This window comes from Danio rerio, chromosome 9 (assembly GCF_052040795.2).
Source record: "Danio rerio strain M-AB ecotype USA chromosome 9, GRCz13ab, whole genome shotgun sequence".
NCBI classification, from domain to species: Eukaryota; Metazoa; Chordata; class Actinopteri; order Cypriniformes; family Danionidae; genus Danio; species Danio rerio.
In genome coordinates, this window is record NC_141029.1 from 59,055,001 (window position 1) to 59,070,000 (window position 15,000).

Below are 15,000 nucleotides of genomic sequence, written 5' to 3' on the forward strand. Positions count from 1 at the left end.
GTGTACTGGAGAGAGAGAGAGAGAGAGAGAGAGAGAGAGGGTGTGTGTACATGCTATAGAAAGTGCATATCAAAGTGTGTCTGTGCACAAAGAGTGTGTGTGATAGTCTGAGTATGTGTGTAAGCAATAGAGAGAACGTGTTTGTGAGTGTGTGTGTGTGTGTGTGTGTGTGTGTGTTGGAGAGAGCAAGAGTGTGTGCATGTGTATCTGTGTGTGTGTGTGTGTGTGTGTGTGTGTGTACTTGGCCTTTGGATCATTGTCACTGGGCGTGGACTCTGGAATATTTCACCTGTCATTAATCACTAAGATCTCTGATTGGCTGAAGGCGTTGGCCAATCACAGCACAGACTGTGGGTCGGGCGGCTCCAGCCTCTGCATGGTCCTTTTGCTTTGCTCACGTCATTTTCCACTTCCTGTCTTCAGTTTGTGGCTCTCCGGGGGAACAGCGTTCAGCTCTGGAGGATTCACACACACACTGCATTCTGGGCCGGGTCTGCTGTGTGTTTGGACATATGGAGTGCGCTCTGGAGGGCTTTTATATCTCTGAATGTGTAGTTTTCTGTGGGTGATTGGGTGTGTGAGGGGTTTGGCTTGATTGTTGCTGTTCTCTAGTTCTGACAGCCATGTCTATAAATAAACGAGTCCAAAACCAACATCCTGTACTGCTCATGTGCTGTGTTCGACCATCTGAGGAGTCGCAACCGCTCCGCTCCGCTACTGGAAGAAAACCTCACTGATCACCTGCAGGAGCGAACACACAGAGGACACGAGCTCCGCTACAGCCAGAACCCTGTGTTTGGGTCAGGACTAGTGTGTGTGTGTGTGTGTTTGGGTTGAGTCAGTGTGTTTGCAGCCTAATCAGTGTGTTTGGGTCAGTGTGATTGGGTCAGGATCAGCGTGTTTGGGTCGGGGTCAGTGTGTTTAAGTCAGTGTGTTTGGGTCAGTGTGTTTAGGTCAGGATCAGTGCGTTTGTGTCAGGGTCAGTGTGTTTGGGTCCAGATCAGTGTGTTTGGGTCCAGATCAGTGTGTTTGATTCAGGGTCAGTGTGTTTTGGTCAGGGTCAGTGTGTTTGGGTCAGTGTGTTTAGGTCAGGATCAGTGTGTTTGGGTCAGGGTCAGTGTGTTAGAGTCAGGGTCAGTGTGTTTGGGTCAGGGTCAGTGTGTTTGGTTCAGCATGTTTGGGTCAGGGTAAGTGTGTTTGGGTCAGTTTGTTTAGGTCAGGTTCAGGGTGTCTGGGTCAGGGTCAGTGTGTTTGGGTCAGCATGTTTGGGTCAGGGTCAGTGTGTTTGGGTTAGCGTGTTTGGGTCAGGGTCAGTGTGTTTCGGTTAGTGTGTTTGGGTTAGTGTGTTTGGGTCAGTGTGTTTGGGTCAGGGTCAGTGTGTTTGGGTCAGTGTGTTTGGGTCAGTGTGTTTGGGTCAGAATCAGTGTGTTTGGGTCAGTGTGTTTGGGTCAGGGTCAGTGTGTTTGGGTTAGCGTGTTTGGGTCAGGGTAAGTGTGTTTGGGTCAGGGTCAGTGTGTTTGGGTCAGTGTGTTTGGGTCAGGATCAGTGTGTTTGGGTCAGTGTGTTTAGGTCAGGGTCGGTGTGTTTGGGTCAGGGTCAGTGTGTTTGGGTCAGAGTCAGTGTGTTTGGGTCAGAGTCAGTGTGTTTGGGTCAGGATCAGTACGTTTGGGTCAGGGTCAGGGTCAGTGTGTTTGGGTAAGTGTGTTTTGGTCAGGATCAGTGTGTTTGGGTCAGGGACAGTGTGTTTGGGTCAGGATCAGTGTGTTTGGGTCAGTGATTTTGGGCCAGGGTCAGTGTATTTATGTTAGGGTCTGTGCTTTGGGTCTAGATCAGTGTTTTTGGGTTGAGTCAGTGTGTTTGCAGCCTAATCAGTGTGTTTGGGTCAGTGTGATTGAGTCAGGATCAGCGTGTTTGGGTCGGGGTCAGTGTGTTTAAGTCAGTGTGTTTGGGTCAGTGTGTTTAGGTCAGGATCAGTGCGTTTGTGTCAGGGTCAGTGTGTTTGGGTCCAGATCAGTGTGTTTGGGTCCAGATCAGTGTGTTTGATTCAGGGTCAGTGTGTTTTGGTCAGGGTCAGTGTGTTTGGGTCAGTGTGTTTAGGTCAGGATCAGTGTGTTTGGGTCAGGGTCAGTGTGTTAGAGTCAGGGTCAGTGTGTTTGGGTCAGGGTCAGTGTGTTTGGTTCAGCATGTTTGGGTCGGGGTCAGTGTGTTTAAGTCAGTGTGTTTGGGTCAGTGTGTTTAGGTCAGGATCAGTGCGTTTGTGTCAGGGTCAGTGTGTTTGGGTCCAGATCAGTGTGTTTGGGTCCAGATCAGTGTGTTTGATTCAGGGTCAGTGTGTTTTGGTCAGGGTCAGTGTGTTTGGGTCAGTGTGTTTAGGTCAGGATCAGTGTGTTTGGGTCAGGGTCAGTGTGTTAGAGTCAGGGTCAGTGTGTTTGGGTCAGGGTCAGTGTGTTTGGTTCAGCATGTTTGGGTCAGGGTCAGTGTGTTTGGGTCAGTGTGTTTAGGTCAGGGTCAGGGTGTCTGGGTCAGGGTCAGTGTGTTTGGGTCAGCATGTTTGGGTCAGGGTCAGTGTGTTTGGGTCAGGGTCAGTGTGTTTGGGTTAGCGTGTTGGGGTCAGGGTCAGTGTGTTTGGGTTAGTGTGTTTGGGTTAGTGTGTTTGGGTCAGGGTCAGTGTGTTTGGGTCAGGGTCAGTGTGTTTGGGTCAGTGTGTTTGGGTCAGAATCAGTGTGTTTGGGTCAGTGTGTTTGGGTCAGGGTCAGTGTGTTTGGGTTAGCGTGTTTGGGTCAGGGTAAGTGTGTTTGGGTCAGGGTCAGTGTGTTTGGGTCAGTGTGTTTGGGTCAGTGTGTTTGGGTCAGGGTCAGTGTGTTTGGGTTAGCGTGTTTGGGTCAGGGTAAGTGTGTTTGAGTCAGGGTCAGTGTATTTGGGTTAGTGTGTTTGGGTCAGGATCAGTGTGTTTGGGTCAGTGTGTTTAGGTCAGGGTCGGTGTGTTTGGGTCAGGGACAGTGTGTTTGGGTCAGGGTCAGTGTGTTAGAGTCAGGGTCAGTGTGTTTGGGTCAGAGTCAGTGTGTTTGGGTCAGGATCAGTACGTTTGGGTCAGGGTCAGGGTCAGTGTGTTTGGGTAAGTGTGTTTTGGTCAGGATCAGTGTGTTTGGGTCAGGGACAGTGTGTTTGGGTCAGTGTAGTGGTTAGTTTATGTTTGGGTCAGTGATTTTGGGTCAGGGTCAGTGTATTTATGTTAGGGTCTGTGCTTTGGGTCTAGATCAGTGTTTTTGGGTCGAGTCAGTGTGTTTGCAGCCTAATCAGTGTGTTTGGGTCAGTGTGATTGAGTCAGGATCAGCGTGTTTGGGTCGGGGTCAGTGTGTTTAAGTCAGTGTGTTTGGGTCAGTGTGTTTAGGTCAGGATCAGTGCGTTTGTGTCAGGGTCAGTGTGTTTGGGTCCAGATCAGTGTGTTTGGGTCCAGATCAGTGTGTTTGATTCAGGGTCAGTGTGTTTTGGTCAGGGTCAGTGTGTTTGGGTCAGTGTGTTTAGGTCAGGATCAGTGTGTTTGGGTCAGGGTCAGTGTGTTAGAGTCAGGGTCAGTGTGTTTGGGTCAGGGTCAGTGTGTTTGGTTCAGCATGTTTGGGTCAGGGTCAGTGTGTTTGGGTCAGTGTGTTTAGGTCAGGGTCAGGGTGTCTGGGTCAGGGTCAGTGTGTTTGTGTCAGCATGTTTGGGTCAGGGTCAGTGTGTTTGGGTCAGGGTCAGTGTGTTTGGGTTAGCGTGTTGGGGTCAGGGTCAGTGTGTTTGGGTTAGTGTGTTTGGGTTAGTGTGTTTGGGTCAGGGTCAGTGTGTTTGGGTCAGGGTCAGTGTGTTTGGGTCAGTGTGTTTGGGTCAGAATCAGTGTGTTTGGGTCAGTGTGTTTGGGTCAGGGTCAGTGTGTTTGGGTTAGCGTGTTTGGGTCAGGGTAAGTGTGTTTGGGTCAGGGTCAGTGTGTTTGGGTCAGTGTGTTTGGGTCAGGGTCAGTGTGTTTGGGTTAGCGTGTTTGGGTCAGGGTAAGTGTGTTTGAGTCAGGGTCAGTGTATTTGGGTTAGTGTGTTTGGGTCAGGATCAGTGTGTTTGGGTCAGTGTGTTTAGGTCAGGGTCGGTGTGTTTGGGTCAGGGACAGTGTGTTTGGGTCAGGGTCAGTGTGTTAGAGTCAGGGTCAGTGTGTTTGGGTCAGAGTCAGTGTGTTTGGGTCAGAGTCAGTGTGTTTGGGTCAGGATCAGTACGTTTGGGTCAGGGTCAGGGTCAGGGTCAGTGTGTTTGGGTAAGTGTGTTTTGGTCAGGATCAGTGTGTTTGGGTCAGGGACAGTGTGTTTGGGTCAGCGTGTTTGGGTCAGGGTAAGTGTGTTTGGGTCAGGGTCAGTGTGTTTGGGTCAGTGTGTTTAGGTCAGGATCAGTGTGTTTGGGTCAGGGTAAGTGTGTTTGGGTATGGGTCAGTGTGTTTGGGTCAGTGTGTTTAGGTCAGGATCAGTGTGTTTGGGTCAGTGTGTTTGGGTCAGGGTAAGTGTGTTTGGGTCAGTGTGTTTAGGTCAGGATCAGTGTGTTTGGGTCAGTGTGTTTGGGTCAGGATCAGTGTGTTTGGGTCAGTGTGTTTGGGTCAGGATCAGTGTGTTTGGGTCAGTATGTTTAGGTCAGGGTCGGTGTGTTTGGGTCAGGGACAGTGTGTTTGGGTCAGGGTCAGTGTGTTAGAGTCAGAGTCAGTGTGTTTGGGTCAGGATCAGTACGTTTGGGTCAGGGTCAGTGTGTTTGGGTAAGTGTGTTTTGGTCAGGATCAGTGTGTTTGGGTCAGGATCTGTGTGTTTGGGTCAGGATCAGTGTGTTTGGGTCAGGATCAGTGTGTTTGGGTCAGGATCAGTGTGTGTTGGGCAGGGTCAGTGTTTGGGTCAGTGTGTTTGGGTCGGGGTCATTGTGTTTGGGTCAGGGTCAGTGTGTGTTGGGCAGGGTCAGTGTTTGGGTCAGTGTGTTTGGGTCGGGGTCATTGTGTTTGGGTCAGGGTCAGTGTGTTAGAGTCAGAGTCAGTGTGTTTGGGTCAGGATCAGTACGTTTGGGTCAGGGTCAGTGTGTTTGGGTAAGTGTGTTTTGGTCAGGATCAGTGTGTTTGGGTCAGGATCAGTGTGTGTTGGGCAGGGTCAGTGTTTGGGTCAGTGTGTTTGGGTTAGGGTCATTGTGTTTGGGTCAGTGTGTTTGTGTCAGGGTCAGTGTGTGTTGGGCAGGGTCAGTGTTTGGGTCAGTGTGTTTGGGTCGGGGTCATTGTGTTTGGGTCAGTGTGTTTGGGTCAGGGTCAGCAACACGTGTCTGTTAATGAAGCACATGCTGCTGAACATCAGTCAGCGCTGCAGCTCAGGCCTCGTCTACTTTATTTTGCTGTGATGTTTTCCTCCGTCAGTGTCCTCTCCTGCTCTTAAACGTGTCCGCTGCGTCACAGATAACTGCAAACACCGACACCGCAGCTGACGATCTCTGAGGTTTACAGGACACACACACACACAAACAAACTACACACTCTGCATTCATAATGAACGTGACCCAAACGTACCCTCTTCTAAAAGAAAGCACCAGTCATTGATATCCTCCATCAGTCGGCTGCTTCACTGCCATCATCCCCCGAGCGCAGTCTTCAGTTTCACCTTCAGGTGTGGGCCTGCGCTGTACTTCAGCTCAGTGGAGGTGTTTATGTGTGATAGGAAGTGACTGTATAACATTTTTAAATAAAAGTTGGAAACCAGTACTATTGTGTGTTCGATAGACGTGAGTGATGAGTGTGATCATGAACTGCGGTGTCAGAAAACTCTTCATCAGTGTTTACAGTCGAGTGTTTTGAGTGGATGTGAACGGCAGTCATCAGGAACAGAGAATATTCTCCACAGCGTGTCTGAGCTGCTGACGTCTGGAGACATCAGCTGATGCACACAGGTGAGCAGCTCACACACATACAGAGCGTTGCTTGCAGGACTGGGTTACACCATACACCAAGACGTTCAGCTTGATTAATGCTTATATTCTAAAGGTTGATCATGTGTTCTGCATCTTCTAATAAACACGGTGACAGCTGCTGTGCCTCAGTGTGAGAATTTTCAGAATTACCAGTGTAGAAAAACAGAATCACAACAACACTCCTGTTAAAACCTTTAATATGGCAGCAGAATCCAGCAGGGGTGTAGAACCGGGCTTTATGCATGTTCAGATTTCTGTTCTGGATATATATATATATATGCAAATGAGCGCATACTTTATTTAATTACACAATGCCTTCTATGTGTGGGCTGCAGTGATGTCTGTGCTGTACAGTTTTGTCTACAGTGAAGCGCTCGAATCAGCAGAGTCTTTATAAACGTTGTCATGCACACATGATGAAGAGAGACGCACACCGCTGGCCTTCTGTGCTGGAGTTTCAGGATTCAGCACCGCTAAATCTCCCCAAACAGCAGTGTGTGAGCGACAGCGTGTGTGTGTGTGTGTGCGTGTGTGTAAGTGTGTGTAATGTGTTATGTGGACACACACTGCAGTATTTACATCTTCAGGGTGTAAAGCTGTACTATCAGTGCTAGAGTTTGTACAATAAGAGAAGCGGTGCTTTAATGTGCTAGACTGCATTATAAAGGATCTCAGGCAGCAAAAGCGAGTGTGTGCAGCTCACAGTGACTGCGGTCGCTCACTCATCTTCATTATTTTTTTGGAGATGGAGAGATGGTGTCGACCTGAAGATGCTGTAATGTGTTCAGCTTCTCTCTAACACACAACATCTCTCCTTCAGCCCGGTCACTGCGACTGCTCAACACCTGTCAGCGTGTCGCTAAGACAGATCTAATGGACTTTCTGCTGATGCTAGTCGTCATCGCTGGTTTCCATGGTAACAGGAATGTGGACATTAAAGCACTCTCTGTAGAAGGAGATCAGCGAGCTCAGCATGTAGCGTCTGCTGGAGACATCATGACCCTCGTCAGGGAAGATCTGCAGAGAGACCAGACGTCAAAGGGGTGTGGCATGTGCAGGAGGGGGTGGGGCATCAGCAACAACATAGGTCAGAGGAGTGGGGCAAGTGCAGGAGGGGCGGAGCATGATGAGAACCTGAGGACAGAGGGGGCAGAGCAAGGCCATGGGTGGGTGGAGCATAATTAAAACCTGAGATTAGAGGGGTGGAGCATGAGGAACATCTAAGGGTTAGGGGGGGATCAAGGACAGGAGGGGGGCATGAGGAACACCTGAGGTCAGAGGGACGGAGCATGAGGAGCACCTGAGGTCATAGAGGTGGTGGAACAGAGGGGCAGAGCATGAGGAACACCTAATGTGCGGGAGGGGGTGGAGCATGAACACCTGAGGTGGGAGGGGCAGAGTGTGAGGAACACCTAAGGCCAGAGAGGTGGAGCATATGAGGCTGGAGGTCCAGGGGGTGGAGCACATGAGGTCATTAGGTAGAGCTGAATGAGGTCAAAGGGCAGAGTTTGTGGGGATTCAGGTGTGTGTGTGTCACATGATGATCTCACCTGTAGTCTGTAGTTGACATTAATGACAGACAGCAGCTTCGCTAACTCTGCAGTGTGTTGAAAATGAACGTTTGCTAACAGGAGAGAAAGGGAAAGGTGTGTGAAGCTGCAGTCTTGCTAGAGATGCGTACGGAAACTGGGTACTGCATCGGTATCAGTGCTACATTATAAAAGACTGAAGTATGGATAAGCTCTGATGTTAGCGGTTCTGCTATCGGTACTGGAGAATTATTGCAGAATAAACATTACCTACAGTAGCATAATTAAACTGAGAAACCTTTACTAATCTCCATATTAGATATTGGTCTGCACAGTTAGCAATCTCACATGAGAAATGCTCGCGTTTCTGGAGAAAGCGTCAAGTATAAAAGGTCACGTAAGCGCACACACAGAGATCGCAACACAGACTCGCGCACACACACCTCGTCAGCTTGTGGAGAGAACCAAACGCGCTGTATTTCCTGAGAGGACAGTGTCAATGCCCGTTACAACAAACACAACCAGATATTATCCAGTATAAGCGGAAACACAAGCAATCTGGCTCAGTAAGAGTCTTTCAAAAGTGCATTACTGCAATGCAAAGTGTTGACTGCCCAGCTACTAACGGTAACGCTACATCATCCACAGCGTTACGCCACGCTAACATTAACAGTGGAATAAACACACACATTCAGTTACAATGAAAACAGCATTTTCCTGCAGTCGCCTAAATAACTCTTCCACATTAAATGCTTTTCCATCTGCTGTATTGACTAAAGCAGACATGTAGATTTTTCTCCAGAAGAACAGTGAAAAGCTGAGAGTTTTCCTTCAGAGCACTGGCCGTTCTTTGACAGGAAAACTGTGTTTATTTGTTTCACAATTATTGGTTTTGCTTTATTTTGCATAAAAATGTAAGATTATAATAAAGTTGTTAATTCCGTGTATTTTTTCATAAAAACACTGCAAAAAGCCCAGATAAGAGAACCGGTAAAGTACAGAACTGATAAGTGCTCTCCATACAAATAGTAATACCGCCTTAACGAGACCCATCGCTAGTCGTTGCGTCTAAATAAAAAACTGTTTTCTGTTTTCTGTTTGCTTTCTGAACTCACCGTCTGCTGTTCCATGCAGAATCAGAAAGTGTGTGTCGTCTGAGCGTGTGTTGTTGAGCAGGAGACTAGAGACCTACGGACACACACACACACACACACACACACACACACACACATATTCACAAGAAACCAACACACCTGAGCTGGGGAATACACCACCTCTGTTCAGGTCAGGTATTTAACATTCAATAATGTTTACATGAGTATCCAGCACTCCCTACCACCCTGAGACCCAGACATGTGTGTGTGTGTGTGTGTGTGTGTGCGCAGGATGGATGGTCACCTCATCTGCTCCTCCATCATTACTACATATAGCAGATGATTGGCTGCTGTCGCCTTACCGTGTATTTGAGCTCCTTCGGTACAGGAAAACCAAAATACCGCTCAGTGAAAGCTGAAGCTGTGAAACACAGAAGGTAACAATATTGTGTGTATTTTTTGTGAGAGTATATGTGTGTGTGTATGTGTGTTTGTGCCATTACCGTAGATCCGCCAGTCAAACACTGGGCTCAGGGCCGCTCCACAGCGCAGCACAGATGTGTGTGAGAGCAGCAAGATGGAGCTCAGAAACCCGCCGTATGCCTACACACACACACACACACACACACACACACACACACACACACACACACACACACACACACACACACACACACACACACACACACACACACGCCAGTCATTCTGCTCATCTGACGTCAAACTTCAGTATAATGTTGGTCTGATGTCTGCAGAGTGTCTATTTTGGTGGTGGAGAGAGTTACTCTTCTGTTCCTCTGATGGAGGTTTGGTTTATTTAAAGCATCTGATGAAGCTGAGCTGTGGTTCATCTATTATTGCTCATACATGAAACACCTTTACTGTCTACACATTATTATCACTTTCTCACTTCCACACTCTGACAAACTTTTAAATACAACTTCAATCAATGATTTCATACTAGAATGATGCAGAATGCAGGTTTATGTAGGAATGTTGACTGGATTATACTTAGAATCCAGAAATAAACTTCTAGAAGATAAGATTAATCAGCATCACTGCATCTGTAGGTGATGGTGATGGTGTGTGTGTGTGTGTGTGTGTGTGTGTGTTCTTATATTCTATACTGAAGCATGTAGCATGATGCTGTGTTCTGGATTGCAGTGTTCCACCAGCTGACATGCCCTTATTATAGACAGAATCAAATCAAATCACTTTTATTGTCACATCATCAGCGGCACGTGTGCTATGATGAGTAGAAGGCTTAGCTGCAGGCTCCAGACAGTACAAAATACAGACAGTGCAAAATACAACAGCATACTTCCCAAAAAACAGGACAATGTGAAATTGATAGCGATATGTGCAATGAGTAGGTGTCTACATAATGATGGTGTGCAGTGAGGGGCATAGAGGAGTCTGTGTGTGGTGTGTTTAGTGTTCATCAGCCTGATAGTCTGAGGGCAGAAGCTCTCCTTCAGTCGGCTGGTGCATGTCCGGATGCTGCGGAACCGGCTGCCTGAGGGAAGCAGAGAGAAAGTCAATGGCTTGAGTGGCTGGAGTCACTGATAATTCTCTTGGCTTTCTTCATGCACCGCCTGGTGTAGATGTCCTGGAGGGAGGGGAGCTCACCTCCTATTACACATCCAGCAGTTCGCATAATCCCATGTAGGCCTTTGCGATTGCTGCTGCTGCTATTCCCATACCAGGTGGTGATGCAGCCAGACAGGATGCTCTCCACAGTGCAGGTGTAGAATGAGCGGAGGATGTGGGGCTCATTCCAAACCTCCTGACACACCTGAGGAAGAAGAGGTGTTGCTGTGCCTGCCTCAGCACCACGTCTGTGTGGACAGTCCATGTCAAATCCTCAGCGATGTGGACTCCAAGAAACTTGAAAGTGCGGACTCTCTCCACTGGCGTCCCGTTGATAGTGATGGGGGGGTGTTCTCTCTTCTCTCTCCTGAAATCCACCACCAGCTCCTTGGTTTTGCTGATGTTGAGTGAGAGGTGGTTTTCTTCACACCTATCCTCTGTGGGCCGTCTCATCATTATCTGTGATTAGGCCCACCACCGTTGTGTCATCAGCAAATTAACGATGATGTTGGAGCTGTGTTTGGCTGTACAGTCATGTGTGTACAGGGAGTACAGAAGAGGGCTGAGAGCACAGCCCTGTGGAGCCCCAGTGTTGAGGATCAGTGTGGACGAGGTGATGCTGTTCATTCTGACCACCTGGCGTCTGCCTGACAGGAAGTCCAGGATCCAGTTGCACAGAGAGCTGTGTAGACCCAGATCCTGGAGCTTCACCACCAGCTTTGCACTATGGTGTTGAATGCTGAGCTGTAGTCCACAAACAGCATTCTCACATGTGTGTTTGTGTTTTCCAGGTGAGACAGAGCAGTGTGCAGGGTGAAGCGATGGCATCATCAGTGGAGCGGTCACTCCTGTGTGCAAATTGCAGAGGGTCAGTGTGAGCGGGCAGTTCAGAGCAGATGTGCTGTTTAATCAGCTTCTCAAAGCACTTGCTGAAGATGGGTGTCTGTGCAATGGACGCCAGTCATTCAAGCTTGTGGTTTTAGCTGATTTCAGTATGGGCACAATAGTAGCTGTCTTAAAGCATGTGGGAACCACAGACAGAGAGAGCGAGAGGTTAAAGATGTCCGTGAAAACTCCCGCTAGCTGGTTTGCGCATGCTTTAAGTACACGTCCAGGTATGCCTTCCGGATGTTCACGCGACAGAAAGATCTCTTCACATCCACCACAGAAACAGAGAGTGTGCTGGCGGTATCAGTTTTGGCCGCGGGGGCGCGCAGTGTGTGCCTTCAAAGCAGGCGTAGAACGAGTTGAGCTCGTCCGGGCACTGACGCTCGTCCAGACGTGGCAGTGTTTACAGTGGCGGGTTTGTTACTTTTGAAGTCCGTGATGTAATTAAGCCCCTGCCACATGCTCCTTGCATTATTGGTGTTAAATTGAGCCTCTACTTTGTCTCTGTAATGACGTTTTGCAGCTTTGATGGTTTTCCTGAGGTTGTAGTTTGCTTGTTTTTGTTCCTCAGCATTTCTGGATTTATAGGCGGAAGCTCGCACTGATGCGGCTGTTTGAACTTCACCATTGATCAATGGTTTTTGGTTGTGGTAGATACGGACACTTATTGTAGGGGACCATGTCTTCTATGCATTTCCTGATGAAGCATGTAACTGTGTCTGAGTACACGTCGATGTCGTCATCACACGCTGCCGGAACATATCCCAGTCCACATGATCAAAACAGTCCTGAAGTATGTAATCCAATTGGTCCGTCCAGTTCTGAAACGTCCTGAGGATGGGTGGTTCCCGTTTCAGTTACTGCCTGTAAGCAGGCAAGAGCAGAACAGAAGAGTGATCTGATTTGCCAAACGGTGGCGGGGGAGGGATTTGTAGCCGACCTGGAACGGAGAGTAGCAATGGTCTAGAATGCGCTCCCCATGCGTGTTTGTGGTGATGTGTTGAAAGTATTTTGGAGTGATTTTCCTGAGATTGGCATTAAGTCCCCTGTAACAATAAACGCTGCCTCCGGGTGTGCGGTTCCTGCTCGCTTATGCTCCCATACAGTTCCCTGAGCGCCTGCTCTGTGTTGGCTTAAGGGGGGATGTAGACAGCTGTAATGATCACGGCTGTGAACTCCCTCAGTAGCCAGTATGGCCGACACTGAAGCATGAGATATTCTAGATCAGGAGAACAAAATGATCTAGCTCGATATATGTTCCTCTCATCACACATGAGTTGTTAACCCTCCACTGCACGGCGTAACCATATGGCAACATCATACTTATGTTCATTTCCCTCCACTGTTTCTTTAAGACCAATATCATTTGTTTTGTTGGAAAGAGAAGACCTAAGAGCAGCCAATGATGTGCTTTGGTTTAGTTGATTTATTGTGAGGAGTTGCTAAATGCAAATGTAAATGTCAATAAAACAAAGGATCAAGTTATGTCAGATCCACTAAAACACTGAAACATCACCTCCAGTAAGTTATGATGAGTTATTCACAGCTCAAATCTTTTTTTTAAATCAAATTAGTTTTTTGTAAATGAATCAAATGTGTGCGTTTCCAAACGACTAAGTGCAATAGTGGAAGATGCAACATTGCAATGGTTTAGCTAGCTAGCAAGGTCAGCTGTGAACTTTTAAGCTGTAACAATAACAACATGAATGCTAATAACATAATGTGGATTAGTCATGTGTTAATGGCATTTGCATTATGGGTAAAATCTAGTTTTAATGGCAATACTACTTTTGAATCCAGGGAACAGTGTATTAGTCAACACCACTGTGTTTTATGGTATATAAAATAAGAAAAATAATCGAATAATTAATAATTAAATTTTAATCAGATGATGTCATTATGCTGCTGTCAGCCAATCGTTGCATTGCTGATCATGGATTTGAGGATCGATAGATCTGTCCTTCACAACACATGCAGTGATCTCAGATCAGTTTATCCAGACATTTTAATCTGATTTGCGAACTTGTTTTAAGAACCAAATTAGCCAGAGATCAGTTATCAAGATTAACAGATCCAAGATCTGCCAAATCATCTTAGATCATTTAAGCGAGCGACGAATAACAGGTCCCAGGTCTGAGCTAATCTGGTGATTGTTGAAGAGAGCGTGTTATGCCGTCTATGGATTATGTTTGAGGGATAGCTGACCCTAACCGATCATTCACCACATCATTACTCTATGAGTTACGTTTCTCTGCAGAACATGTAAGAAGATGCTTTGAGAAATGCTTTTATTGTCAAAAGATGTTAAAGCAAAACATCATCTTAATTACTCTCCTCACCTCACCGAATACTCCGACTCTGGCTGCGTCCACATACGGCAGCTTCACCAGATACCTGCAGACCACAGAACAGGTGATGGAGAACTCAATAAACTGAGCAGACACTTCTTCGTCTGAGTGTGTGTGTGTGTGTGTGTGAGTGTGTGTGTGAGAGACTCACTCTAGAGCGGAGAGCTGGTCCTCTGCATCCGCCAGCCCAACGCGCCGGTACACCCCCTGCAGGAGCTCCTGACCCTGGAGACCACTGCCCCGAGCGTCCACACGGGCCACCAGCACACCCTCAGCACTGACCAGCACATCAGACCACTGCAGGCGGAAGAGCTCAGTCACCTGCTGACCACCGGGGGTGCTGTCACTGACACACACTCACACATTTAAGAATGCACACACACACACACACAAACACACACACACACACATTACAGAACAACACACAGAGACAGACACAGGACAGAGTTCAGCATTATTACACATGTCGTTCACACTCTCTGCTTCAGCACACAGTGCAGGACTTCTACATCAGTGTTATCTTCTACATATGCCCGTATCTGCTCATATATGGACACTATATCATTACACATGTAGGGCTGGGGTGGTGCTGTGTGTGTGTGATGCATGTGTGTGAAAGAGAAAGACTGTGTCTCTGTGTTTTGTGTGTGTGTGTGTGTGTGTGTGTGTGTGTGTGTGTGTGTGTGTGTGTGTGTGTGCTCTTACAGTAGGAGCAGCAGTGGATAGAGTTTACTTTCTTCAAACTGTGGAGGGAAGCTGAGCTCAAGTCTCACCACTGTAACAGTGAACACAGTAAACACACAGTAAACACACAGTAAACACACAGTAAACACACTTACAGGAGAAAAACAGTCTAACCCTAAAACTAACTAAGACTATTCTTAACTAACTCTATCCTTAACAAACCCTATCTCTAACCCAACCCTAACCCAACCATATCTTTAACTAACCCTATCCCTAACCCAACCCTAACCAACCCAACCATATCTCTAACTAAACTATTCCCTAACCCAACCCTAATCCCAAACCAACTCTAACCCTAACTAGCCCTAACCAGCTCTATCCCTCACCCAACCCTATAACTAACTAACCCTATTCCTAACCAACACTATCCCTAACCAACATCAACCCTAACCCACCCTGAGGCATAACCAAGTCTCCCTAACCAACCCTACCTCATGCTAACCATATTCCTAACCCACTTCCCTCAGTGTGTCATGCTCCTGCAGTTAGGTCCGCTGTGGTCGTGTGTGTGTGAGATGCAGATGTCCAGAGAGGTTAAATATTACTGTGAGAGATCATGAGGATGACGAAGATGGTGACCGCGCTGAAGATGATGAGGATGATAAAGATGATGAGGATGATGAAGATGCTGACCGCGCTGAAGATGATGATGATGATGATGATGATGAAGATGATGAGGATGATGAAGATGGTGAGGATGATGAAGATGATGAAGATGCTGACCGCGCTGAAGATGATGATGATGATGATGATGAAGATGATGAGGATGATGAAGATGGTGAGGATGATGAAGATGATGAGGATGATGAAGATGGTGACCGCGCTGAAGATGATGATGATGATGATGATGAAGATGAT

The 15,000-nt window shown here is 47.4% G+C and overlaps 2 protein-coding genes across 6 annotated transcripts in view; one reads left to right on the forward strand and one right to left on the reverse strand.

Moving 5' to 3' along the window:
• Positions 1 to 653, forward strand: part of dpp10 (dipeptidyl-peptidase 10 (non-functional)) — a 58,560-nt gene extending 57,907 nt beyond the window's left edge. For all 4 annotated transcript variants that reach the window (XR_015944848.1, XR_015499931.1, XM_087268480.1 and 1 more), the window contains exon 26: positions 1 to 653. This exon is cut by the window's left edge and continues 443 nt beyond it. The gene's annotated coding sequence lies outside the window, so the exon portion shown is untranslated.
• A 5,476-nt stretch (positions 654 to 6,129) lies between these two features.
• Positions 6,130 to 15,000, reverse strand: part of LOC101886052 (inactive dipeptidyl peptidase 10) — a 30,095-nt gene continuing 21,224 nt past the window's right edge. The window contains exons 19-26 of one of the 2 annotated variants that reach the window (XR_015499933.1): positions 14,104 to 14,173; positions 13,550 to 13,754; positions 13,390 to 13,444; positions 9,076 to 9,175; positions 8,935 to 8,993; positions 8,594 to 8,666; positions 7,500 to 7,573; positions 6,130 to 6,966 (exon numbers count right to left, since the gene is read on the reverse strand). Coding sequence is in view for 1 of the 2 variants with exons in the window: in XM_087268481.1 (XP_087124607.1) it covers positions 6,841 to 6,966; positions 7,500 to 7,573; positions 8,594 to 8,666; positions 8,935 to 8,993; positions 9,076 to 9,175; positions 13,390 to 13,444; positions 13,550 to 13,744; positions 14,104 to 14,173 (752 nt within the window). In the remaining variant the exon portion in view is untranslated. The remainder of the gene's footprint in view (positions 6,967 to 7,499; positions 7,574 to 8,593; positions 8,667 to 8,934; positions 8,994 to 9,075; positions 9,176 to 13,389; positions 13,445 to 13,549; positions 13,755 to 14,103; positions 14,174 to 15,000) is intronic. The other variant, XM_087268481.1, reaches the window with a different exon arrangement.